Genomic DNA, 26293 nt, shown 5'->3' on the forward strand with positions numbered 1-26293 from the left:
CACAGCGCCACCAGGGAAGTCCCAGGTAAAGGTTTCTTTAAACAACCTGTCCATCATCACAAACTGAAACTCCTCCACTGCCTTTGTGCCCACCGGCCAATGAGGACCATTCTGAGCTATGGCAGATGGCAGGCACTGGCTCCCCTCCTCAGCACAGCTAGCTTTGAAGAGTAGTATTTTTGTGATGACATGAAAAATGTGTTGCATCCTGCCCCTTGTGTTTTACAAAAACTGGTGAAAAAAGGAAACACTAAGGTTCTGATGCTACTGAAAACACTGGTCTCGTAACTCAATACAACTCAGACAAGCCAGGAATCACAGGAAGTCCTGGAAGCCTCAGTGTGACCATCATGAGGCTTAATTCATTCACACTATGTTCAATTGTGATGGAAAAAAAACATTGTGGGGGAAAAAAAGAAAAAAAAAAAGGAATGAAATGTCTAATACTGAAAACTGCTACAAAGAGAAGCAACTGCTGGCATTTGTAACTGCTTTAACTCTCCAACATCTGCACTTAACTCATTACATGAGGAAGACACTACTGCTTGGTGTTTGCACATCTAAATTGCATATCCATAATTGAAAAATATATGTGTATGTGCATGTACACACACAAACCGGGGACTGCCAAAAAGGCCTAGTTTCAGGCAATCTGGAAAAACTTAATATACTTGGTATAAACTACCAGTGAAGAACCAGTTGTAGGGTTTTCCTAAAGTCAGTCATCCACATGATTCAACAGAGTGCTGAAAAGTCACTTTTATTTAAGGATTAAAGGCTTAAGTCTCTTTCCCCGGTACTAACTCAGAGTTAGTTCAAGATATCCGAAGTGTCAAGCGCTTCCGAATTGCTGATAGATCTAACTCGGGGGCTGCAGCCTTAGCCATCCAAAAGCAAGCATCCTCCTCCCAACCTGTTTCCTCACTGGTAATCAAAGGTCAGAACAACTCCCCGCCCACCTCAAAGTTCACGAACACGAAGGGGGTGAGCCCTCACTAAGCCCCGTGTTTCGAACATATGATTTCAGGATCCCAGCTCCAGCAGTGTGGGATGGGTGCGCGTGAGGGGTCCAACATCTCCCCCTACGTGTCGCAAAAGATAACACCCCGTTTCTATGTGTCCGGCTGGAGCTGTGGAACTCAGCGTGGCCCAGGGGCCCCGGGACGCCGCAGCCCTGGCAGCCGGGCGAGTCCCCGACTCCGCAACACCAGCGGGTGAACCCAAGCGGCCGAGCGCGGGGCGGGGGCCTGCTCAACCACGCCCCGGTCAAACCGCGCCCCCAGACAGACAGACCACGCCCCGCTGGCCGGCCGTACACGCGCGCGCGCGCCCGCCCTTCCGCCGCGATGAATGGAGACGCGCGTTCCCGGCGCGCAGACCCGCCCCGAAGCTCCCGCGGGGACCAGGCCGGCCAGGGGCCCGGAGAGAGAGGACGCGCCGCGGGCTACCTCAGAGCCGATCATGTAGAACTCGCCGTCGTCTTCCAGCTGGAACTTGACAGGCTTCTGCCCGAAGGTCTTGCTCAGCGCCATCATCATCATTGCGGCGGCAGAGTCGGGCGGCCACGATCGGGCTGCGAGGGTCAGGAGAGCTGAGGCGGGGCCGGGGTGCGCCGAGCCCAGGAAAACCGAAGCCGGAGGCGAAGGGCTGGCCGAGCCGGGCCGGGTGCTTGCGCCGCCGCCGGGCTCCTCCACCGCCGCAGCAGACGACCAGGCCGCACTCAGTGCGCAGGCGCGGGCGTTGACGCTGACGCGCGCGCCGCTGCCGCCCAAACAAAAGGTCGGGCGCGCCCCCGCGTGCCCCTTAAAGGGGTCTCGACCCGTTTCTCTTCCTCCCAGGTCGCCTCCCAAGTGGAGGTACCAGGGAAAATTTCTCACGGACAGAAGTAGCAACCGCGGCCCTGACTCAGGCGGTGGTCTTCCCAGTCTCACAGCTGGGACTGTAACTTAGCCCAGTGAGGAGGAACGAGGCGAGGCCTGACGGCCTGGAGGAGGCCAGAAGCACATATGCCTCAGTTTCCTCGGCCCAAGAACTCAGTGCAGCTGAGCAGATAGGAGGGCTCAGGGACCGCTATCCCAGCTCCGGGCCCACACTGTTCCTGTGGCTTTGGGGATGGGGTTGGCAGGATTTCAAAGCCCAGGTGGTGTTTGGTTTGGCTGGTGCATCCTCTGAGTGCTGGGGTTGGCGGGGGCGGGGGGACCGTCTCCATTCCCTCCTTAACTCTGCGCTTTATGCCTACCACAAGCCCGGTGCACTGAAGCCAGACAGCCAGGCCCTGGGGCGCTTACAGCTGGAGCGGGGCCTGACACACAGGAAAGCATCAAAGCATCCGTGTATCCGGTTGAACAATTGCAGTAGGTAAAAAACGGCCCACTGCTGACAATTTTCTATGGTTCCATCTGATAAATGGCAGCCGTGGTAGGTGCCACTCCGAAGAACATTCGCGTGGGGCTGGGTGGCAGGCGAGGAGACCCTGGAGAGTTAGGAATGCTTGGCGGTGGTAACCATGAGTTTTGTTCTGTGTCTTGACAGCGGCAGGATAGTGGCTGGAGCGTGGCATGATCAAAAAGAGTGACCACCACTTGGTGGAGGAGGGTATGAGGGGCCATTGGGGAGGCAGGGAACAGATTATAAAGCCACTCCAGGCACCCAGCAAGATGAGGAGGAGCCCTAAGCAGGGCACCCGGCCCCGAGGACCAGGGGCTTGGGGGTGGGGTGGGCTGCAACCCTGGCTCCCAGGGCAGAGCAGGTCCCCAGCCAGGCTTCCCACCTCCCTGGCCCAGCTCTCCCCCCATCCTGGCCTTGCAGTCACAGAGACACCCCAGGCAGGCAGGTAGAAAATGACCATGTTTAATGACAGTCCTCAGTAAAAAAAAAAAAAAGAAAGAAAGAAAGAAAGAAAAGGCTTTATACACACTGTACACATTTACATGGCTTTGGAGGGCTTGGTGTGGGGTGAGGGCTGGAGAGGATCCGACCCGTGATAGGATTGAGGTATGTTGGGGCCTCCAGGTCCCAGGGTCTCTGGCAGAAAGCACCCCCCTCCCCAGCTGCCTGGCCCTTGCACCCTGGATCCTGGGGAACAGGTCTCCAGAACCACCAACTGGAAGGCAGCCAGTTCCAAGCACCTACCAGAGCTGACTTCTCAGGAAAAGACAGAAGGCACAGTGCCCTGGGACCCACATGCCAGCACCCTGTGGGACCCCACAGCCAGGACAGTGAGGGCTCCAACTCCCCCAGCCCTGCTGAGGTGCTACCCTGAAGGATGGGGACAGAGACCCAGGGCAGCTGGGTTTGACTGTGACCTGCACAGGTTGGGTGGAGCTGGCCTGAGGCCACCCTCACCCTTAATGCCGGAGCCGCCCTGCCCAGTCTGAGGCAGTCACTGGCAGTGGCCACGACCCGCGCGGCCCTCCCTGCAGTCCTGATGGCAGTGCTCGCCCCCACCCCCACCCCCAGTAGGCACGGCTCCGTGCCGTGCCCAGTGCCCACAGCCACAAAGATGACCATAGTCTCCAGCCGATGTCGGTGTCCTGGCAGGGGTTAGGGGCCCTGAGGACATCCAAGCCGTGGTTAGCGGAAAGTATTGGCAGGCTCGGTACACCCAAAGAAGTCGGGGCCCACGAGGCGGGGGAAGCCCTCCAGGGCCTTCACCTTCACAGGGTCAAACTTCCAGTAGAGGCGGCCACGCAGGAAGTAGGCATAGCCTGAGGAGACAGGAGGGTCAGGCGGGGCGAGTGGACACAGGGGCAAGTCCCAGTGGGCAGACCTTGGCCACTGCTGAGTTCCTTGAAACCTGTAGACCCCAGGGTGTCCCTTCCAAAACCTCCCTTTGGGCAAGCCCTTCTGCCTGCCCCAGGGTCTGGTCTGAGCTACCACCCAGCCTGACAGAGGCCAGAGCCTCGGAGGCCCAACTCCTGCCTCTCAGGAAAGCAAATCTCGCCCCTCTCACCACCTCTCCTGTGCCTTGAGTCAGATGGGGGACACTGGCGACCTGGAGCCCAGGAGCCCAAGGCCACTACAGGACAGCTCTCCCAGCAGGTCCCGATGTGGGGGAGCACAGAAGCAAAGGGGGGACATGGGAGAGAGCGCTGCACTGTGAGTCCCAGATCTAGTGCTTCAAGATCACAGGAGGCAGGTGGCTCTTGGCTAGGAGCAGGGATTGCCTGGGTGGAGGTCCTGGCTCTGTCCACCTTGGTGGCCCCAGTTAGGTACCTCACCACCTGAATCTCTGTTTGCTTTTCTGGAAACTGGGTTCATAATAGATGCTACATCGGGAAATCGCATGAGACGTGTACAGAGCTCAGCACTGTGCCCAGAGCCTCGTTGGCCCTCAGCAAGCAGCAGTTACTTCACCAGGCACGACCGAGGGACCTCGGCAAGTCCTTGCACCTCTCTGGCCCTCAGTCTCCTCATCAGCAGCACAGGGGTCTAGCACTGCCCTGGCACAAGGAGGGGGTAGAGAGGGAGTTCGCCAGGCAGAGGACCCGCAATGAGAGCTGATGCCCAGCCACCACCGGTGGGAGATGCAGCCACCACCCCGCTTCCCCCAGCCACCCCACCCCCAGCGCACCGTCAGCATCCTGGAAGGCAGCGTCGATCTCAGAGGGCACCCCTCGCCAGTCGGTGGCCCGGCGGGGCACGGGGCTGTCCACACGGCGGGTGCTGGGGTGGAAGCGCCAGTAGTCTCCGCCTTGGAAGAAGTAGATCTTGTTCTTCTCGGGGCCCCAGACCAGGGCGGCGTGGACCAGGGACCCCAGTAGGCCCAGCTCAGAGAGGGGCGCGGGGCCCAGGACTGGCTTCTCACCATCGTATACCCAGTATTGAGCTCCTGTTAGAGAGTGGAGGCTGCAACAAGCTGCCCAACTGCCACATCCAGCCACTGTGGACCCGCCCAGCCACCACCATGGCCACGGACTTTCCCAGCCTCAGTTTCCTTGTCCGTAAAACATGAAGGCCAGCAATGCCTGCTTGGCACCCCCCACCCCCGAGTAGGACATTGGGCAATGCAGGCACTGGGAGGTACACGTGGGGAAGTTTACTCTAAGCAGCAGAGTGGCCGCCTTGGCTCCCACTCCTTCCCTGCACTTGGCTGCCCCGGACAGGCACCTGCTGCCCAGCCCTGGGCCCAGCCCTGCCACAGCAGGCCCTAGCTGGGCCCTTGTGAAGTCCCTGCCGCGTGCAATGCTCCAGGCTCTCGTCTCTGCCAGACCCAGATCACATCCCTCTCTGCCTTTTCCAAGCTGTGCCCTCATGCAGGTCACTTCACCACCTCTGAGCCCCGGAGCCTCGTCTCTAGACCAGGGGTAATAATCACACATGCTCCATGGGGTGTGATACCTTCAATTCTACTCCAACCTCGATAGCCGCTTCCTCTAGGAAGTCTCCCAGCTGTGCCCAGAGGAGTGAGCCATACTCTTCCTTGGCCCCAAGAGTTCGGGGCACCCTCCATCTGTTCATCATATCTGCCATCTGTCCCTACCCTTGGCCATGATATTCCTGAAGGGTGACCTCCAGCCCCCACTCACCTTGGAAGAACCAGATGTGGCCCTGGGCATCCTCGAAGGCTGCATCCACGGAGGTGGGCAGCCCCTGCCAGTGGCGCGAGGCCAGCGCAGGGTAGCCGGGCTGCAGCCGGCCCCCGCGCAGCCGCCATACAAAGCCTGCCTTGAAGAAGAAGAGTTCGCCGCGGATGGTGGCGACCGCATCAAAGGAGACCTGGCAGGCATCTGGTGGGGCGTCTGGCTGGGGTAGGAGGGAAGGGTCAGAAAGAGCCTGCACTGGAGCCACAGAGGCCAGCAGTGGGGGTCGGGGCTGGAAGCAGGGCCTCACCTCCTGCCTCCCCACCCTCCTGGGCCTCACCTCCAGTGGTGCAATCTCGTTGGTGTCCACCCCGGCCCTGGGGCCCAGGTCTGGGGGCCTAGAGGTGGGGGCTAGCCGAGGCCGGCCGTAGAGGTGCTGGATGCCCCTGCGGTCATCCGGGCTGAGGCTCAGCGGGTATCGGAAGGTGTAGAAAGGGGACATGAGGGCCTTAGCAGCTGTCGTGTGCTGCAGCCCGAGCACATGGCCAAATTCGTGGGCTGCCACCTGCAGGAGGTCTGTGCCTGGAAAAGGGAGATAGCCCAGCAATCCCCGAGCTCCTGCAGCAAGACACTGAGCTGCGGGCCCAGCTCAGGGACCTCGGCAAGTCCCCATTCTCTATGATGTTCAGTAGCCCCATCTGGAAAGTGGGTCCCCAGCCCATACCCTGGTTGTCCCCGATTGTCCAGGTCTCGTCATAGTCGAAGTGGACATCCCCTTCTCGGTGGGTCTTGGGGAAGAAGGCGTGGGCCAGGATGCCCCCAGGTCCATCAAACGGCAGGTTGTCCCCATGCCAGTACCTGCAGGGGAGTGGGGGCAGAGTCAGTGGCTGCTGATGGGTGGGGCTCATTCCTAGAGGGGTCCCCGGCCACTGGCTCACCTGGTGAAGTCGATCATGATGTCAGCGTGGCCCTCGTGCACCTCGGTAAAGGTGAGTGGCGTCACATCACTCCATACCTGTAGGGCCTCTGCCACTGTCTGCCGCACCTGTTCCCGCACCAGCTGCCATGGGAACCGGAGGATCCTGGGGGAGGAGGAGGGGCCTGGACCTGGCTCATGGGGCAGCGTCAGCCCCTGATGGCTCTTGGGCCAGGAGTTGCCCCTGGATGCTGCTCAGTGGGGAAGCAGGCATGCACGACACAGGCCAGGTGTGCCCTGGGCCTCAGGTGTGGCACACCAGTCCCTCTGCCACATGGGCACATCTTTGTGTGGGTTTATGTCCTCAGGTGCCCATGGGTATCTGCATTGGGTGGAAAGAACACAGGACCAGGAGCCCCGAGGCCCACCTTCTAGACCTGACTATACTGCTCACTGTGGGGAGACGTTGGGCCCTAGACCTGCCCCCTCCTGGTTCCCAGCTCCCCACCCAGGACATTTCCGGAGCCCCCAGCAGTCTCAGCTCCAATGCCTCGGGGCACCACACCAGTATTCACACCTTCTCTCCCAGGATGAGCCCCACTGCATCACCCTGAGGGACCTCAGGTCACCTGAGCTATTACCTGTCCTGCCACTGCTGCTCCCTACCTGCTCGGATCCCAAGTTGCAGCGATAGATATGAACCCAGTGTGGATAGCACCTAGCTCGCTGAGAGGAGGGGCCGTGTCTGCCTCATTCACCACAGAATCCCAGGACCTGGCCCTTAGTGCATCCCCACAGAGGCTGCCTGGCTGACTGAAGGCTGTGTCCCCACATGTCTACGGTGTGACCAGGCATGTGCTGAGACTCCTCTGCTGAGGGAGGGCATGGGTACAGGGGGTACCATCTGTGTGGGCATCTAAGTGTGGGTTTGGGGTGTTGACCCAGGGGGCTCGGGGGCCAGTGGATACACCAGCCTGTTACCATGGGGATCTGGCACAAGTGTGTCTCAAGAAGCAGGGTGAGGGCGGTAGGTGGAGGGCGAGAGCCTGCTCGCAGTCCCTGGCCCTACCTGTAGGTGAGGTCCTTCTTTTCCCAGCGTCCGCCTGACAGCACGAACCGCTTTTGTCGGTTGTGGGCGCTCGGCCCGTCCAGCGGGTCAGGCACGCCGCAGCGGGGAGGTCTGGGGCCGGTGGCAGGCTGAGGGGCCTCCTGGGCGGTCGGGGCAGGTGCCAGGCTGCTGGGAGGAGCTTCACGCCAGGGCTGCGGCCCCCTCCTCACTGGGTGGCGGAGGTGGGCATCCTGTGCAGGAGAGAGGATGCAGGGGCCTGCTCAGGCCTTGGGTCCTGGTGGCCCATGGTCAGAGGTGTGGACGGTCGGCGCACCCTCACTTGACTCCAGCTGGCCGTGTCAGTGGCCAAGCTGAGGCCGTCACGCAGTAGGGCCCTTTGGCGCAGGCTGACTGGCGTCCAGATGCTGATTCCAAGGCCTCCTACCGCCTCCTGCCCCCTTGTGGAGGGCCTGGGCTGCCGGGCACCTACTCCTGCCATTTGGGCTGGTGAGGACTGGGTCGGGGTGCAGCCCTGACTGTACTCTTCACACACACCCAGGAAGGGACCCCACAAAGCTTCCAAGGAAAGGCCAGGGAAACTCCCCCTCCACCCCCCCAGCAGATACCTTTCCACCTCCCCACTCTGCCCTCTCCAGTTACATGAGCTGGCTCCTGCCCAGGACAGCCACTGCAGCCACTCCCCAGCGTGGAGGGGCTGCAGTTCTGCCTCAATTTGCTCACCTGACAAACAGGAACGATACTTCCCCAGAGCGTGGATCTGAGGATGAACCAGGCAGTGCATACAAAGTGCGAAGGGCACCGGGAACTGAGATCTGATTGCTGGGGGCAGTCTTGCTCACGCCCTGCCAGGGCTGGGTACACGGCCGGGCTAGATGTGCTCTGTTTGCCCCCTCCACGGGGGTATGGGGGGCAGACAGTTACCAGACACCCAGCCCCACCATGCCAGAGCCCCTGGACCAGCAACAGTGATTCTGACCTGGAGCTCCCACCCTCTGAGAGTCCCAGGATGGAGGTTGCAGTTCTCATGCATGGAAAAAACAGAAGCTCAGAGAGGTAGAGAGACCCGGCGGGGTCACCCAGCAAGGGCATGGCCAGGCCAGGTGAGGACTCTGGCATCCCAGGCAGGGGGCGAAGGCCCGGCTTGGGACACAGTAAAGCTGAGGGAGAGGCACAGAGCAGTGCCGTCTGCTGAGAGACTCAGCGCCTGTCTAGTCTGGGCCTGTCTGGTCAGGGCCGCTGTGGCCTCCCCACAGCCATATTTGGGGTGGGAGCTGGGCCACCCAGGCCCCACCCTCGGCCTCAGCCTCTGGCGGCTCTCCCAGGCCCTGGGTGCCCCAGAGTTCTGATGAGCATCCTAACCCCCCCAGCTCCCGATTCCAGAGCCACCAAGAACTCAACCCCCTGGAGCCACTCAACCCCCAAGGACTCCCCATGATGAAGGGGTCGTCTAGACACCTGGAGCTTCTGGGGTGTGAGGCCCTGGGCCAGTTTTCCCCATTTCAGAGTTGCTTCTTGAATGGCTGATCACCTGACAGAGCCCAGCCATACTGAGTGTGCCAGTACTAAGTACTGATGGCTGTTACAGCTTACCCGTATCTAGGCTAGGACGCTGCCAACTGCTCCACGGACACGCTCTCAGCCCCTGATGGGACCTCCCACCATCTGTGCAGTCATCATCCCCATTTCTCAGGTGAGGACCCGGAGCCCAGAGAAGTTAAACAACTTGTGGGGGGCACAGCTGGCAGGTGGTGGGCTGTCTGCACTCACAGCCCACCCCCTACTTGCTACTCTGCTCTGCTCTTCAGGCTGGGGTCACCCTACCCCTGGAGGAGGGACCCAGGCTGGCCTCACCTTGATGACAGAAGAGAAGGAAGGGGAAATGATTAAGCACCTGCCACTTCCCAGGCACTCTGGAGGCAGGTTCACTGAACCTCCCCACCCCCATCCCCGGCATAAGTTGGGGAGGATACGCATGCCAGGTCTCACATCAAGGATGTGGACCCCAGACTTATGTGACAAGCCATGACGGCCTGCACCTTCCCCTCCCCAGGAAGGTCTAGCCCATAGACCTCCAGGATAAATAGATTCCTTCCCCCCAACCCTGGCCAGGGTCTGAGGACCCTCCCCAGGAAGGCCAGGGCTGTGTCGTTCCTGGGAGCCCCAAACAGCCCAGAGCCCAGCCTGCAAGCTCTGTTTATGCCCATGAGCAGACAGCTCCTCCCCCCAGTGAAGCCTGAGCAGCCAGCCACAGAGGGAGGGTGGGTGTGCCTTTCTTTCCTGCCCCCACAAGGCACCAAGTCCTCATGGATCCCCCACGAGGACCCCTGGATCATGGGACTGTCAGTGTAGCAGGAAGAGCCACGGGCTGAGATTCAGAAGGCCCAGTTCTGTGATGTGGAGACCCTGGATGGAGTGACCCTGGGCAAGTCACTGTCCTCTCTTAGCCTCGACTTTCCTATCTGTCAAATGGGAATGGTGCCATGGCAAAGGGCTAAATGACCTCCATCTGTAATGCCCGCTGCAGTGTCTGGCGGCAGAGAAAAGCCTCTTCCTGGTCTGGCTTCTTGCCCCGTGGGCCCTCCCCTCCCACACCTGGGAATCTGCTCCACCCAATTCCCTACAGCTCCCCTGAAGTTTCCAGACTTTAAATCGTAACAAAGGAGTTGCAGCTAGAAGGGAGCTCTCAGGCCCAGAGAGGAAGAGTGACTCGTGCTGGGTCCACCCACAAGCCAGGGGCCTCTTGCTCCCCGCCCACATCACGTTCATTGGTACTGGAGAGCGAATGAGCAGGAGGCACTAGGATCAAGGCCCCTGGGAAGTGGGGTCTTTTTCTTGGAGCCCACCATTTAAGGGCTCTTGGCCTCAGTTTCCCATTGCTGGGATAGGACACATGCTCCCTGCCCTGCCGACCTCCTGCACTCTCTCTTCCCAAGTCCTTTCCGGCCTGGGGCCAGGGGCCCTCCCTAGCTGCAAGGCCTGGCACGCAGCAACCTGATTCCTCAGATGGGTGTGCCAGTCCCCCCAGGGCAGCTGGGAGGCAGTGAGGTGGGGGGTGGGCATAGACCACGCCTGGCCTCATCTACAGCCCTGGGGGATTGGGGAGCAGGTATCACCCCATTTCCCAGGGGAAGAAACAGAGCCCAGAGAGGTCAAGGTCTTGGCTCAGGGTCACACAGCAAGTCAGCCAAGAGCTGGGCCTAGATCTGGGGTTCATGCCTCCCCACCCATAGCCCCACATCCCCCCAGCTCTGGCCTGTCTCCAAAACCCACATTCCTGAGAAATGCGCCTCTTTGGAGAAGGTCTGCCTCCTCCTTGGCCAGCGGCCTCCCTCAGCCTGCCCTAGGGAGGGTGCACAGCTCCCTCACCCCACCCTTCTCTGGCGGGCACCAAACCACAGCCTCAAACATACTCGAGGAATTTCTTGGGGAACTCAGCCTTCTGGCTGAGCTAGAGGCTTGGGGTCAGCCCCTGGGTCAACCTCCAATTAGGAAAATGGGAGGTACCTAGCAGAGGGGAGGTGAGGGAAGACCCCAGACTGGAAAGTGCTGGGTAAGGCCAGGCCGGGTGTGCCCCTCTCTGGGCCTGTTTGCTGTTGGTCCAGCGGGACAGTTACTCATAGCTACTCTCTCTACTGTGGGCAGGAGGTGACCCTGAGGGGAGGGCATTTGGTTAGACTGTGAGGAAGGCACGGAGCATCACCACGCCATTCTATGCCCCCTGAGGCTCAGAGAGATCAAGCAACCTGCCCAAGTCACACTGCTAGTGGGCAGGCAGGTCCATCTCCCCCCACCTCCCCCGCTGGCTCCAGAAGGGAAGGCAGCGTCCACCCCACTGGGCGGCGGGGCTTTCATCAACCCTGAAGGCTGTGAACTGGGATGGATAAATATTTACAGAGCTTTTCTGGCCCTGCCAACAGCAGTCCGGGGATAAACACATCGGAGGCGACCCCAAATGCTCCCTGCATATCTGCAGCGTGACAGACAACGGCCCAGCTCAGACCCAGACCCGATTGACCCTGCACAAGCAGCAAAGTAGCAGCTGCAGGTGACAATGTCTCCAGTGTGCCTGGCTGAGCCCTCTCCTGGCCTCACCTCATATACTCTGCAGCCCAGCAGTGGGCACTGTTGCCTCCCACCCACCCAGACAAGACTGGGGTCGGGGGTGCTGAGGCTCCAGAGGGCTCACCTAGGGTCACGTGGTTCAAACCCAGGTCTCTCCCATACCCAAACCCCATGGATTCAACAGCTACCCAGGGTGATTTCTGACTCTGCCCCAAGGTCTAGGGGACCAGGAGGGGCTGGGAAAGAGGCAGGGTCCCTGCACTGAGGTGCCCACCACCCCTTCTGTCCTCTCCTGCTCCTATAGTCAGGGCAGGGGAGGGCAGAGCTGGCGTGGCTGGACAGAGGGGCCCAGCCTGGCCAGATCTCCCTCCTCACTGGACTCTACCTGCCACCCCCCTAATGCTCCCATCCCTGCCTGGGCTGGCTGGATGCTCAGCTGGGCGTCTGAGTGGGCTGGGTACCCAGCGGGCTCTGGGTCTGCAGTTGCCCAGGCTGTAACCCCAGGCCCACCTGGCCGCCCCTGGGACTGGTCCCCCCCAAGCGCCAGCCGGAGGGGAGGGTGCAGTTTTCCCAGGCACACACAGGCTGTCACACATGCCGGGACCTCCTTCCTCTCCCTATCACACCTTCCTCTCCCTTCCCTGTCTGACCCTACCCCCTGCTCTCTGAGGGTCTCGACTCCCTGCTCTCGGCCCCTTCTTTCTCACCCAACTCATATAACACACACTAGCTCTCACACTCATGCTGCCTCCTGGCTCCACGCTCCCCAATATCGCCACTCTCAGGTGCCAGGTGGTGGCGCCTCCTCCAGGCTCAGACCCCATTTCCCCGGCACCGGCTGCCCTCCCCAGCGCTTCCTTAACCCTCCAGCCTGGAGGTGTGCTCACGGAGGCCACACATCTGGAGGCTGACGCCAGCCTGAGACCTGATGGGCTTTGTCCCTGCAGTAAATAGGGGGCCCTGTAGCCACTCCCGCTGTACCTCCCCCAACACACACCCCAGTATCTCGGCCGGGGCGCCGAGGAGCACGTCCCAGAGCTGGGAGTGGGGCGCGGAGTCCCGCTCACCAGCCTGAGCGATCCCGGCGCAGGCTCCACTTGCACACCTCCAGGGACGGGAAGCTCACTATCTATCACGCCCCCCAGGGACCCAGACAGCTTTTCGGGTAACGGGCCGCGCCGAGCCACCCCGGGCATCCCCGTGGGTCCAGCTCGGCCACCGGGCCCAGCCCGCGTGCCCGGCGCCCCTCGGCGGGGGGCGGCCAGCCGGCGGCGGGCACTCACCGGCGACCGCGGGGCCCGGGCCAGCAGCGGCGGCGGCGGGAGCAGCAGCAGCAGCAGCGGGAGCAGGAGGGCGCGCGGGGCCGCGCCGCGGAGCCGGGCGGCCCAAGCCATCCGCCCCGGGGCTGCTGGGCCTGCTGGGCCGCGCCGGCCGCCGCCCCTTATAGCCTCCGCCCCGCCCCCGCCCGCCCGGCCCCGCCCCCGCGTCTTTTGTTCTGCACTCGCCCCGTGCTGGCGGCCAGGGTGGGGGAGGTGGGCGGGGAGGGCTGGCCAGGCGGGGGCCGGCCCGCGGACCCAGTCCTTCCCGGGCGGGCCGGCCCTGCGGTCTCAGGGGCCTGGTGCTGGGGGACCCTGGCCAGCTGGTGCTGCTCCGGGCCTCAGTTTCCCCGATGCGGTGGAGAGTCTGAGAGGAGCCGCGTTTCACTCCCCCTCCCTTGACCAGGCCACCTTTGGAAGGCGCATCCCTAGCTGGTCTCCCTGGGGCCTTGACCTCTGACCTCCTGTTAGCCTGTGACAGGTGGCGGTACCCACGGGCAAGTTCTGCCACTCCTCAGAGCCTCAGCTGATCCATCTGGAAGATGGCACTATAGCCCCTGTGAGGAAAGGGATATTAAAATGTGCCCCAGAGGAAACTGAGGCATATGGTGGCGGCTGGCGCAGAACCATAGGCAATTATAGATGGGGAAACTGAAGCCCTAAGAGGGAGGGACGAGATCAGGCTTTTCCAAACCAGCAGGCAGGCGGAGGGGTCAGAAGGCCCTCTAGCTGGTTAGCTGGAGGGAGGGTACGGTCAGAAAGCCATGGGAGGCATTGTCTGAGTGGGGCACTGGGGGCCCAGACTCCTGAGACCGAGGATAAGTAGGTGAGAATCAGAGGAGGGGGTGATGACCACACGCTGGAAGGGATCCTCCAGGCTCATATACTCCCTGTGATGACCAGGGACTTCACCACCTTGCCAGGCAATCCGCTCCATCATGGGTAATGCTGGGGAGCCAGGACACAGGCGGTGGCTCCCGTCCTGGTGGGCGGGGTGCTGAGCTGCCTCAGTGTGAGGCTGTGGGCACCCATCCTGGGCCTAAGAAGGGGGGAGGCGGTGTGGGGAGGGGGAGGAGAGGGACACCGGCTGACTCAGCCCTCCCTCCGGGTCCCAGTCCGGGGAGCCTTCACAGCCTCTCCAGGGAGGCTCTACAGAGACCCCTAGAGGGCAAGGAGAGGAAAGACAGCAGTGATTTTTACTACCTGGGCTGTTTGCCATCTTTTTCTTTAAAGTGATTTACTTTTAAAAATTGAAATGCCTACTTCAGCCTCATTTTAGCCACATTGGTCAAGAAATCATAGATTTGATGAGCTAATTATACGTTTTTTTCCAATACACATGAAAATATAGACAGTAAAAATATTTGTGTAACTACCTTAAGTGGTCTTGAGTGCCTCCAGGGGAGCATGGCCTTGCTTTGCGGAACCACCTGACATGGGAGCTCAAGTAACAACCTCCCATGTTGTAGGCCGCAGTGGAGAGCCATGGTTACAGCAAGCTGGGCTGGTCACAGAGGGCTTCCTGCAGGAGGAGGACCCTGATCAGCCTAGGATGGGCCAGTTTGGCAATGGGAACAAGTGGTCAGGGGCTGCATGAGCAAAGGATTGGAGGCTGGACCAGGCCCGGCATGTCTACATGGAGAGAGTAGCCACCCTTCACATGCTTCCCTCACCTCGAGGCCAATGGTCACCCCCACTGCAGAGAGGAGAAAATTTGGGCCCAGGCCCAGATGAGGGTCAGGGGAGGGCCCTGCTTCCCAGGCTGGCTGACAGGACTGTGTGGTTGGGACACAGTAGAGACATGCTGAGCCTGCCAGGTACTGCCTATGTCCCCTTCATCCCTTCTGCCCCTTCCTCACAGAGGGGCCTCCTCTCCCCACCTGGGACCCCTCCCCCATGATTTTGCTGTGGGCGATTTCATCCTCCCCACAGTCCTGGTGCTGGGAGGCCTCCCTCGGGCATAGGGGACAGTGATGAGGGGGTGGTAAAGAGGTCAGGACCTCTCCCCGCTAAGGGTAGCAATAAAAGACTATGAAAACCTCCTGTTCCCGAAGGGCTGGGAAGCGTCCTAAATTCGGCATTGCCCTGCCCTGGGCCTGGAGCCAAGGTGGTAAAATTCGAGGCCACAGGATTCAAACCCGCGCAAACACCTCTAGGTTACGGCCTTTGGGAAGGACACGCTGCATAAACGCTGTCGGGGTCTGGCGCTGCATCCGTGGGGCAGGGGGTCGGGTTGGGTGGAGGGCCACGCAGGGGGCCTCGTCGCACCCCGGCGGGGGCTGCCCGCGCCCCGCCGTGATTTTGCCGGGAAGGAGTCCGAGAGCGGTCCGGACGCCCCCTGGCGGGAGCTCTGGGGACCGTCGCGGAGGGTGGGTGCTTCTTCCCCTGCCCAGTCCACCCGCGACCCTGAGGCCACGCCGGAACCAGCGAGCCCGGTCCGATAGGAGGGGAAGGAGCAGGGCCCGGCCTCCCGGTGCCCCCCTTCCCGAGCGCGGGACAGCCCCTAGCTCCACTCCCAGAGCTCCGCAGTGGTCTTTGAAGGACCAGGCTTCGCTCCTGCGTACGCCCTCGGCGCCATGAGACAGCGGCCCGTGTCCCCAGGGCGCACATAGCTCGGGACAGGAGCTGGGAGGGCGCAGGGTCACCGGCAACGGGTGCTGCCGGATGGAGAGGCCGGGTTACCCTCGGGGGTGCAGCCTGGCCCCGGGTCCCGAGCCTCCGACCGGGGGCGTGTCCCCGCGGCACCGCCCCGGCCCCGCCTCGCAGCGCCGGCCGTGACAGGCGCCGCCGCCTTCGTTCCCGAATCGGAACCGCAGTCACCGTCGCCGTCTCCGACTCGGCTCAGCCGGTCCCACCGCCGCCACCATGCCCCGGGGGAGCCGCAGCATGGCCTCCCGGCCAGCCAGGTGGGAGCGGGACGAGGGCCCGCAGGGTGGGGTCTGGGGAAGCGCGGCCCCCAAGGGCGTGACAGCGTGACCTTGGCGCCTGATGCGCCATCTTGGCGGGGGAGGGGCGGGGGTACCGTAATCACGCGTCTAAGACGGTGGTCGTCCACCCTCGGGGAGGAGGAGAGGGTGCCTCTCCGGAGCTGCGGCCCCCTGGGGCCGCCGGCCTGGAGTCCGGCCGGGATTAACCCTGCTTCTTCCCATCTCGCAGCCGCAACGCCGCGCCCTCTGCCCACCCGCCCGCCCACCCGCCGCCCTCGGCCGTGGCCTCAGCCACCGCCCCGTCGGGCCAGCCCGGCCTGATGGCGCAGATGGCGACCACGGCCGCCGGAGTGGCCGTGGGCTCGGCAGTGGGACACGTCGTGGGCAGCGCCCTGACCGGAGCCTTGAGCGGGGGGAGCTCAGAGCCCGCCGAGCCTGCTGCCCCGCAGGTGAGCAAGGGCTCAGGGGAAACTGAGGCTGCCTTCTCTCAAAGCCACTGAGCGGGGAGCTGCCGGAACGTCCAGCGAGGAGTGTCCAGGGTGTCCAGAGCTGCCTCGGCCGGGGACTGTGCCCAAGAAGGGTCCTATTAGTCGCTTTGCTGTTGGTCTCTGGTCACAGGCCGGCTCTCCCTGCCCCTCCCCTGAGGCCAAGGTTCCTAGACCCCTGTGGACAGACACCAACCAGCCCTTTAAAGATGGGGAAACTGAGGCCCTTAGGGTCTCAGAGACTGGCCCAAGGTCACCTAAACCTAGTAGAAGGGAGGGATGTGGAAGTTCCTGAGTCCGTGCTCTCTCTCTCCCAGGTAGCCCCTTCCTGTAGCCCCTGCACCCAAGGGTGAAGGGTAGCCAGTGACTCTGGGTCTGTTCCCTGCTGGCCTGTCCCCCACTGGGCACCCCACCAGTCCTGAACCAAATTCTGGCTTAGTGGTGGGGTCGGGGATCATGAGGATCAGTGTTGCTGAGCAGGAAGGTGCTAGAACTTGTGGGGGTGGGGCTTATACTCCAGCAGAGCACTGGGCTTTTCTAGAACCTTCTCTCACCTCCCACCCCCACCTGCCAACATACCTGTTATGAGGCAGCTGGGAATGCTGTCCGTACCAGCACCAACAGGGTGGCTTTGAGAGGGCTCTGGGCTCACCCTGTTTCAGGGATGGAGCAGCTGAGGCTAAACAGGGCAGGCTGGGCCTGGCAGGGCTCGGGGCGTTAGGAGGGGCAGCCGGCACCCCCAGCTTTGGAGTCCTCTTCTGGGTGCCAACCCCAAGCTGACCTTGCTGCTTCCTGTGCTGTAACCCCAGGCCCCGGCCCGCACTGCCCCGCAGCCCCTGCAGATGGGGCCCTGCGCCTATGAGATCAGGCAGTTCCTGGACTGCTCCACCACTCAGAGCGACCTGACCCTGTGTGAGGGCTTCAGCGAGGCCCTGAAGCAGTGCAAGTACAACCACGGTGAGCTGGGAGGCCCTGACCTCTGCTGGGGCGGGAGCGGTGGTCCCTCCTGTACCTGCGGCCTGACCTCCACCTGTGCCGGCCCTCCCTCTGCAGGTCTGAGCTCCCTGCCCTGAAGAGACCGGTGCAGATTCAGGGGCCACCCCTTCAGCCACCTTCACACCTTCACCGACAGCAAGACCATGACGTCAGATTGTACCCACATAGCTGGCACTGGGAGTGAGGAGGGGGTTTCTCACCCCACAGATGACCCAAGACGAAAATGTGCAATTAAAAGAGTTTATGTTAGATCGGAGCCTGCTGTGTCCACTCTCATTGGACTTTCTGTGGGTGGGGGAGGATGGATGGATGTCCCACTGTGGAGTGGGATGCTTCACCTTCAGCTGGTGTCCTGGGTGGGGAGGGTGACCTTGTAATCCTGTGTAATCTGATAGCCTCAGGCAGTCCAGACTGGGTGGTGAGGCATTAGCAGGTGACCATAAGCCTCAAGGGCGTCTGACTCCTGGGGGCTGGAATCCCTGGAGGAGCGTGCTGTCTCCTCTCAGGGACCCCTGCCCCTCCACCCTTCTCATCTCTGCCTCTGGATCCCTTTCTTCGCACCCACATCTTAGGGGCCCTGCGGCGGCCTCAAGTTCTGTCAGTGACCTTGCAATTTCCCAGAAATTCCAGATTCTGCAAGAGGAATGCTGCTGGGCCTTTGTGCCTGATCACACCAGGCAGAGGTCACGGCCAACCCCCTTGTATCTGAGTCCAGCTTGGCCACTTGGCCGTGATGTGCCAGGTCACGGGGCCTGCCGGAACAGAGGTGCTGGCCCTTCAAACGCCATCACACACTGTGCTGCTGCCTTCACTGAGTTCATTCAGCAGCTCGGCACTGAGCACCTACAGTGTGCCAGGCCCTATTCCATGTCTCCCTGCCCTTGTGCAGGCACTTAGCCTCCAGCGGGATGGTGGGGACCTGTCTCTGGATATAGTGTCTTCCATCATGTGGGTATACGTGTGTCTCTGAGGGGGGTTGGCACTGGGGTCCACCTCTCAGCACACACATCTGTCCCCTGGGAAGGGGTCCCATATCTGGGTATGAGCATCCCCCCAGGGATCCATGTCTCCTCCTTACCTGGCTCTCGGCCCCAGCTAGTGGATCCCAGTCAGCAGGAAGCCCACCCTTCAGGGCCGTGAAGGAGGGCCTTGCTCCTGGTGGCCATGCAGAGTGCTGGCGCGCCTTCTCCAGCCATCGCCCAGTGGGGGCAGGCCCGACAGCCAGCGCAGCTCCTCTGGAAGGCCCAAGAAGCCCTGCCTGTGGGGGGCTGGTGGGAAGGCACATCCTCCCCCTGGGGCTCTCCTGTGACACTCACCTGTCAGCTCTGGACACCGCTCATCCAGGTTCTCCAGGAGGGACTCATAGCAGGTGGGGGCCCTGCCCTCACCCTCTGCAGAGGGAAGAAGGCTGATTCCTGGCTGGCCTGGTGGTCCTCACCCCCACCTCTCACTCTGAACCTGTTTGCTGGCCCACAGTGGGGTCAGGACAGGGCATTGGATGGGAAGGTCAGGGCTAGGTCCTGGCCAAAGTAGGGGCTCGGCAGGGCTTGGGTGGTCTGTGGCTGCTGTCCCCCCTCTTATATTCCAACATAGCTGCACAGGGGGCATCTGGGGCCCCACTTACTGATGATCAGCACTAGGACGTAGGTCCCACGCTCCTGCAGCAGGGGGCTGCCCATGGAGGGCGCCGGGGAAGGCCCCTCCTCCAGTCCCTCAGCCAGGTTCACCAGGTGCCCGTCCTCAGCCAGGAGGGCTATGGTCACTGGGGAAGCAGAGAGGGAGGCAGGGCAGGGCTGGAATCCCTACCTGGGGGCCCTCATTGGTTCTCCCAGAGCCCCTCCCTGCCCCCTCACCATCTGAGGGCACCTGCCCCCTCTGCCTCAGGTGGGTGATGAGGATCACCAGGCTGCACCAGGGGTTCACCAGCTCCCAGCAGCCGGCTGTGGGGGAGGAGCAGAGGTGAACGAATGGCACCCTCTATTCCCCCCAAAGTGGGACCCTCTGCCTCCCTCCCGTCTCTTCCCTACAGAGCAGGGAATGGGGCTACGAGATTAGGAATGTACCCCCTTCCATCTCCCAAGATGTTGGTGACCAGGGTGCACAACTTCTGCCTTTCTCACGCGACCCTCCCCTCCCACTTCAGCCCCACCTCCGGCACCTGACAGCCCCTCACCCACTACCCCACAGCAGCCCCGCCTCCACCAGAAGGTCAGGAATCTGCAGCTGGGGCTAGAGCTTTAGGTGCCTCATGCCCCCTGAAGCTGGAGGACCACTGACCAGCTAAGGGATGGAGCAGTTTGAACATTTGCTCCACAGCAGCGGCTTGGTGGCTGCGTGGCCTGTGCGCTCCTAGAGGAGCCCACGTGCATTTCCCAGGACCCAGCCGGGGTTTCCCCTCAAGGGACTCTCCGCAGACGCTCCCATCCCTTCCCATGTGTACCCCTTCCCCCTGCCACCTCCCCACTCTCCCTCAAGGCAGAGGGAGTGTACCCCAACCAGTCTGCCGGGACAGGGGACCCCACTTACCTCCAGACATCACCGTGATAAACATGGCTGCAGGGGGGAGGAGACAGATGTGGGGGCTTTGATCCCCCACCCCCCAACTTCCTAAGGAAGGAGCTGGTGCTGAGATCTACCCCATGTGGCGCCCTGCGGGAGATGTGTGTGTCGGGGATGGGGGAGTGATGGGTGGGTGGGTCCAAGTGCAGCTCCCCGCTCAGCCGCCCTTAGGGCTGGGCTCCACCAGCCCAGGGGGTCCTTGCAGCTAATCCAGGAGCCTTGGCCTCCTCTTCCTCCCGCTAGCTAGATCAGAGTACAGAGAAGACTCAGGCCCTCCCAGCTTCCAAGCTGGTCTCCATGGGAGTGGGAGCTGCCAAGAGGTCTAGGCAGGAAATGCCTTCCCCCCAGTATCCCGGTAACGGGCTTTGGGGAGGGTCCGGACATTCCCTGACGCAGGGCTCTAGTGGGGGCTGGAGCCTCAGGGCCCAGGGATGTCCAGAGACCACATCCCCTCACCAGTAGAGACAGAGCTCCCAGGCTGAAAGCAGGGGAGATTCCTGGGGGTGGGGTGCTGGCGTGGCTGTAGCAGAAGCGGGATTCTTACCAACCTCGCAGGCTCCCAATCAACTCAAGGCCCCCTGTCCTGGGCTCACTCCCAGCCTCCCTCTCTTCTGTCCTTGTTTCTTTCCTTTCTTAGTCAAGTTTATTGAGTTATGGTTTACATACAGTAAAATTCACTTTTGAGTGAACAAAACACTTTTGAGTGTTTTCCAGTTGTGACAAGTCTCACAGAACCACCACCAGTCTGAATACACAACATTTCCATCACTCTCCCAAATTCCTTCATGCCCCTTTGTGGTCTCCCCAGCCCCTGGCAAGCGCTGCAGTGTTCCCTGCCCCCACCTCTTCCAGACTGTCACGTCACAGAGAGCGAAGCAGCAGACAGCGCGGAGCCTTTCATGTGCGGCTGCTTTCACCTAGCTCCATGCATGCGGGATTCACCGGGGTCATCAACCGGTGTCAGTGGGTCCTTCCTTTCATCACCCAGGAGGGTCCCACTGCCTGGAGGTGCCACGGTCTGTGGATCCACTCACCTGCTGCTGTTTGGATTGTTTCCCGTTTTGGGTGATTATGAGTAAAGCCAGTACAGACACTCTGGGTGAAGAGACGTTTCCATTTCTCTACTGTAAATCTCAGCAAGAGGGATTGTTGGGTCCTCTGGGGAGAGTATGTTTAACTTTGTAAGAAACTGCCATTGTTTTCCAGCGTGGGCAGCGTTTGCATTGCCCCTCTTTCCGTCTGGTTGTGGTTGGGCCTCTGGACTCATGGCGGGTCAGGATACCTCCTTCTTAGCTGCCCTGCCACTGCACCCCGGTGATTAGACTATTCATCCACCCTCTGCAGGCAGAGCTCAAGGCAGGAGGCCAGAGGGGGCCCAGATCCTCCCCGCAGCTCGTCAGCATCACTCTGCCTCTGGACAGGACTTGCCTCAGTGCTCACACCTGTAAAGCAGTGAGAGGCACCGCTCACGGCACCACGGGCAAGTTAGCGTGAGGGTGGAACACAGTAACCCTTTTGAGTGCTACCTGGGTGCTCAGCCTGCAGCAGGCGCTCAGAGGCAACACTGGGGAAAGCCCCGGGGCAGCGCTTCCCAAACTTACAGGTAGGGCACTTTCTTCCAAAATCTGGGGACCCGTGTCCTGCAGAACACAGCCTAGGAGTGGCTGCAGCCAGATTCTGGAAGGAATGGAACTCCCGGCCTGGACCCTCAGCTCCAATGACCACCCCTCTGTTTTCCGAGGGGTTTGTCTTTAGTGCCGCCGAGGAGGGATCTTTTGTCTTGAGTGTCATGGAGGTGCTCTAAGGAGGTGTTAGGACTGGAGTGGGACCCACAGTGGGAGCTTTGTAACCTTCCCCAAGCAAGCTCTCAAGGCTACAAAGTAACAAGAGCACACTGCTTTAACTTGTTTTATTATTTTTTAGGTATTTGGTAAGGCCAGCAGATCAGGAGATGATTGCCATTGAGAAGCTGGTTTGTTAGTTCCCAAGTGGAGGAGGCATGACACCCCATGGTGGGGGAGGCCACATGGGAAATCACCAGGGCTGGTCAGGAGGCAGAGAGAGAGGGGGAACTCTGGGTAGGAGCCTCTATTGTGGTTTCTGAGGGAAGGAACAGTGAGGTGGGGTGAGCAGGCTCAGGGTTGGCTGTTTGGAATAACTTCATGCTCTGGGGCACAGGAACCATCCTTGGTTGTCTGGTACTTGCCCTGGGTGACAGGGCAGGAGGGCAGTGGCCCAGTGAGAGCCCCCCGTAGGGGAGGTGGTCAGGGGAGTGTGGACTCAGGAATGGTTGGTTTGCATTTGAAAAGTGTGTTACTGTCTCTAGGAACTGGCTGACCCTGGAAGGGCCAGTCCCTCCAAGGTCAGCAAGGCCCCAGATGTCAAAGCATCAGGATAGAGAATATAAAAGGCATGATTAATACACACAAAGTCCTATCTATGTTTTTTTTTTGCTTTTGTTTTGGCTGCAACGTGCAGCTTGTGGGATCTCAGTTCCCTTACCAGGGGTTGAACCCAGGCCACGCAATGAAAGCCCAGAATCCTAACCACTAGGCAACCAAGGAACTCCCACAAAGTCCTATCTTTGTATCCTCACAACACTTGGGCTGGCACAATGCTCGTCTTTAGTTTCCAGATGAGGAAACTGAGGCACAGAGGGGGGAACTTGGCTGAAGTTGTGCAGTCAAGAGGGGGGGGGGGGGCTTCCCTGGTGGCGCAGTGGTTGAGAGTCCGCCTGCCGATGCAGGGGACACGGGTTCGTGCCCCGGTCCGGGAAGATCCCACATGCCGCGGAGCGGCTGGGCCCGTGAGCCATGGCTGCTGGGCCTGCGCGTCCGGAGTCTGTGCTCCGCAACGGGAGAGGCCACAACAGTGAGAGGCCCACGTACCACCAAAAAAAAAAAAAAAAAAAAAAAGAGGAGGGGGATCTGGGATTCAGGTTTGAATCCCAGCGCGGGTTGAATCCCAACCAAAGTCAGCTCCCCTCGGTCTGGCAAACTCTCTTACCCACAACAGGAGTGCAGATCGGCACAACCATGTCGGGAACCCCGGCGGTATCTACTAAAACTAAACAGAAAGGGAACTTCCCTGGCGGTCCAGTGGTTAGGACTCTGCGCTTCCACTGCAGGGAGCACGGGTTCGATCCCTGGTTGGGGAACTAAGATCCCGCATGCTGCGTGGTGCGATGCGGCCAAAAAAAAAAACAACACTAAACGGAAACGTTCCCTGTCCTGGGTGTCTGCCCAGCAGAAACCAGAGCTCAGGTGCACCAACGACACAGGCAGGAATGCTTGCAGCAGTTCTCCTTGAAATAGCCAAAGATGAAAGCACCCGAATGGCTAGTAACAGGAGATGGATAAATTAATTGTGGCTATCCACACAGTGGCTTACACACAGCTGTGACAACGAATTAAACATTGCTGCACACACAGATGACTCATAATGTTTAACAAAAGAAGCAGAAACAAAAGAGGACACACTATCACTCCATTTATAGCTGACGTTCTACAGCAAAACTGATTAACCACAGAGTCCCACTCGGTTACCACTGAGGGCTAAGAGGGTGTTACTGGCAGGGAAGGCGCATGAGGGAACCTTCCGGGGTGATGGAAATGTTCTAAATTTTGGTCTGGGTAGAGGCTGCAGGGATATATATATAAAATCATTGAGCGATACATGTAAGATTTGTGCACTTGACCGTACGAGTTATACCTCAGTGAAGAGCAGCCACCTGCTCTAACTGCACTTGTGGATTTCCGGGCTTCTGTTCTCAAGAAGGCCTTGTGGGGCCAGGATGCTGACGTTGGGAAGATAAGGTCTGGCTGCTGGGCCCCAGCACCGCCCTCCCACCTTGTCAGTGGGTTGATTTGCATGCCCTGTCGTGGTCCAGCAGCCTCCCCAGTGTGCCCTGAAGCACCTGGAGCACGCCCAGCGCAAGCCCAACACAACAAGCGACTCCCACCTGCCTCCCTGCCTCTGGCCATGGCCTGTCGGCATCTGGCCCTCCTTCTGACTGGGGTCCTCCTGGCAGGTGAGCCCTCCCTGGGCCTTGCTCACCCGGGGGTGGAGTGGGAGACAGCACACTGGCTCTGGAAGTCCCCTGTAAGGAAGCAAATCCATGTGGTCAGTGGGGAAGGTTTTGGAAGGGTCCTTGAGGTGGAGAGGAGAACTGCCCACAGGTGGCCCTGCCCCAGACTTGAGGCAAGTCACTTCTCTGTGTGGGCCTCAGTTTCCCCATTTGTGAATGACCAGATTGCTAGGGTCCCTTTGGACTCTGACTCTTGGGGGTCTCAGAGACTCATCACCTTTTGAGTTTTTCAGAGGGGAAGCTGGTGTGGGCTGGTTCCTACCCCACAGGGCCTCAGGGACAAGCTAACCCTGAGAAGGTCTTCAGCAGCCAGTGGCCGGAGGCTGAGCCAATGGGTAGTAACAGCCCAGGAGGCTTCTTGGGGGTCGTCAGTCTGTAGCCAGGGTTTGGACAAGCCAGTGTGACCAAAGTGATAGGGGTCTGCAGGGCAAGGGATGAGGGTGGGCAGCCCAGAGACCACCAGCACACCCTCTGAACTCTAGATCCTTAGCTGCACATGGCTCCTTGGGAACATGACACTAATGGGGGCTTAGGGGTCGCCAGCTCTGTGCCCCACCCAGTGACGATCCCATGGCACCGGGCTGTGAGTTTTTGGGAGAGGACTTTCCTGGGAGTCTGACCAAGACTTTGTGGGGCAGGGGCAGGAAGGAAGGGGCCCAGGCCAGACCTGAGTGTGTCTGTCTCTCTCAGCCTCCCAGCCAACCCTGACCCAGCCGGACACACTGCTGGTCTTCCCAGGCCAAGTGGCCCAACTCTCCTGCATGCTCAGCCCCCGCCATGCCATCGTCGGGGACTACGGCGTGTCTTGGTATCAGCAGCGGGCAGGCAGCGCCCCCCGCTTGCTCCTCCACTACCGCTCAGAGGAGGACCACCACCGCCCCCCTGACATCCCTGACCGCTTCTCGGCAGCCACAGATGCAGCCCATAATGCCTGCATCCTAACCATCAGCCCCGTGCAGCCTGAAGACGCCGCGGATTATTACTGCTCTGTGGGCTACATACCCTAGGGGTGGGGTGTGGGTTGAGTGCCTTCCATCTGCCTCCCACTTATGCTCCTGACCTTGGGACCCTCCCTTTCTCTGAGCCTTGATTTTCCTCCTTTGTAAAATGGGTTAATAATCAACGTGTCAACAATAACTATTCTGAGGGCCATGAGATCCTGGCTGAAAAAGTGACTGTGGTTGGTCTGGGAGTGTGGGGGTAGGGATTCTGGGGATTGTTGCAGAAGCGGAAGCACCTGAGACCCTTGGGTGGGGCCCCACCTCCCTACCAGCCCCCAGGGGGCTCAGAATGGTGGCTCTTGCCTTCCTGTGACTGGAGGAGCTGGAGTGAGAGAAAAAATAACCAGCCCTTGCTGGTCCCAGCTCTGCATGGCTGGTTGTGGTCCAACACACACAGGGTCACTGGACTGGGTCCCTAGAAGCCCCTGCCTACTCCTGGATGGGGCTAGGAGGCACCTGAGGGCCAGGACGGAAGGTGCTGAAGACAGGTGGGCAGATGGCAGGGGCAGAATGGGCAGCAGCCATCCTTGGGTAGAGGGGCAAGTCTTGCCACCAGAAGCAGAAGTGAGCTCTGGGAGAGGGGTCGGGGGCTGAAGAACACACCCCGCTTCCCTTCCGGTTCCCCTAAGAGGCGCCACCTGAACGGAGGCCATCCCTCAGATGCAGAGGTGGGGTCCATAGAGGGTCCCGCCTAGGCTCCCAGCCATCTCCTGGGCCCTCTCCGGGCTCTCCTCATTTGTCTCTGCGGGGACGAGGTGAGAAAGCAGGACCAGAGCTCCCCAGGAAGGGAGGGGGAATCGCAGCAGGACCCCGGGCCTGCGCGGGGTAACGGGCTCCGCAGCCCTGAGCGCGCCTGCCCTTCTCCCGGGGACACAGCCGCCGCAAGGCCTCTGGCCGGCCCCACCCCCAGGACAGGTGCCCAGGAGCCGGCCGCCCCTCCCAGCCTCAATTTCCTCCTCTGCGCTCCCGCCAACGCCCGCCCAGCCGGGACGCGCTCGGGGACGGCCCAGAGCCCTGAGCCGACTGGACGTCCCATTCCGACGCCAGCCCTGCGACCCGGATCCCAGCGACCAGGCGGAGACGCGTACTGCGCGGTGGGACCAGCGAGACACTGGCCTCCGCGCGGCCTAGAGCGGTCCCGGAAGTGCTGCGGGAGGGGGCGGGGCTCGGGCTCTCGGGCCGCCGCGGGCTCCGCGTCAGCAGCCGCATCCGAGCGAGGCCACGGCCGCGGGCAGGAGCAGCTCAGGTGCGGCCCCGCCCTGCTCGCCCGCGGCCCCGCCCCCGCTCAGGTGAGCGGCCCCGCCCCGGCCTAGGTGAGTGGCTCCGCGGCAGCCAGTGTGGCCACCTCTTCCT

The 26293-nt window shown here is 61.0% G+C and overlaps 5 protein-coding genes across 6 annotated transcripts in view; 2 read left to right on the top strand and 3 right to left on the bottom strand.

The window, feature by feature from the left end:
• Positions 1 to 1911, bottom strand: part of SMARCB1 (SWI/SNF related BAF chromatin remodeling complex subunit B1) — a 24617-nt gene extending 22706 nt beyond the window's left edge. Inside the window, exon 1 of one of the 2 annotated variants that reach the window (XM_079718098.1) lies at positions 1449 to 1911. In XM_079718098.1, the coding sequence (XP_079574224.1) occupies positions 1449 to 1541 (93 nt within the window). In that variant the 5' untranslated portion in view covers positions 1542 to 1911. The remainder of the gene's footprint in view (positions 1 to 1448) is intronic. The other variant, XM_079718097.1, reaches the window with a different exon arrangement.
• On the bottom strand, positions 1806 to 12963 carry MMP11 (matrix metallopeptidase 11; the record flags this gene model as incomplete). Its single annotated transcript, XM_079718096.1, has 8 exons — positions 1806 to 3707; positions 4574 to 4831; positions 5529 to 5745; positions 5863 to 6104; positions 6247 to 6380; positions 6461 to 6604; positions 7508 to 7737; positions 12853 to 12963. 8 exons carry the CDS (start codon positions 12961 to 12963, stop codon positions 3574 to 3576), a joined length of 1470 nt encoding a protein of 489 aa, XP_079574222.1. The 3' UTR covers positions 1806 to 3573.
• A 2688-nt stretch (positions 12964 to 15651) lies between these two features.
• Positions 15652 to 17544, top strand: CHCHD10 (coiled-coil-helix-coiled-coil-helix domain containing 10). The gene is made up of 4 exons (XM_079717866.1): positions 15652 to 15791; positions 16042 to 16261; positions 17107 to 17254; positions 17351 to 17544. Exons 1-4 carry the CDS (start codon positions 15751 to 15753, stop codon positions 17368 to 17370), a joined length of 429 nt encoding a protein of 142 aa, XP_079573992.1. The 5' UTR covers positions 15652 to 15750; the 3' UTR covers positions 17371 to 17544.
• An 877-nt stretch (positions 17545 to 18421) lies between these two features.
• On the bottom strand, positions 18422 to 19844 carry LOC307061745 (uncharacterized protein C22orf15; the record flags this gene model as incomplete). The annotated part of the gene is made up of 5 exons (XM_079717021.1): positions 18422 to 18528; positions 18610 to 18684; positions 18918 to 19055; positions 19147 to 19233; positions 19820 to 19844. 5 exons carry the CDS (start codon positions 19842 to 19844, stop codon positions 18422 to 18424), a joined length of 432 nt encoding a protein of 143 aa, XP_079573147.1.
• Positions 19845 to 23833: 3989 nt separating this feature from the next.
• VPREB3 (V-set pre-B cell surrogate light chain 3) lies at positions 23834 to 24946 on the top strand (the record flags this gene model as incomplete). Its single annotated transcript, XM_079716991.1, has 2 exons — positions 23834 to 23882; positions 24630 to 24946. 2 exons carry the CDS (start codon positions 23834 to 23836, stop codon positions 24944 to 24946), a joined length of 366 nt encoding a protein of 121 aa, XP_079573117.1.
• Positions 24947 to 26293: the final 1347 nt, after the last annotated feature.

The sequence above is a fragment of the Hyperoodon ampullatus genome (genome assembly GCF_949752795.1).
Source record: "Hyperoodon ampullatus genome assembly, chromosome: 13".
Classification (NCBI taxonomy): domain Eukaryota; kingdom Metazoa; phylum Chordata; class Mammalia; order Artiodactyla; family Ziphiidae; genus Hyperoodon; species Hyperoodon ampullatus.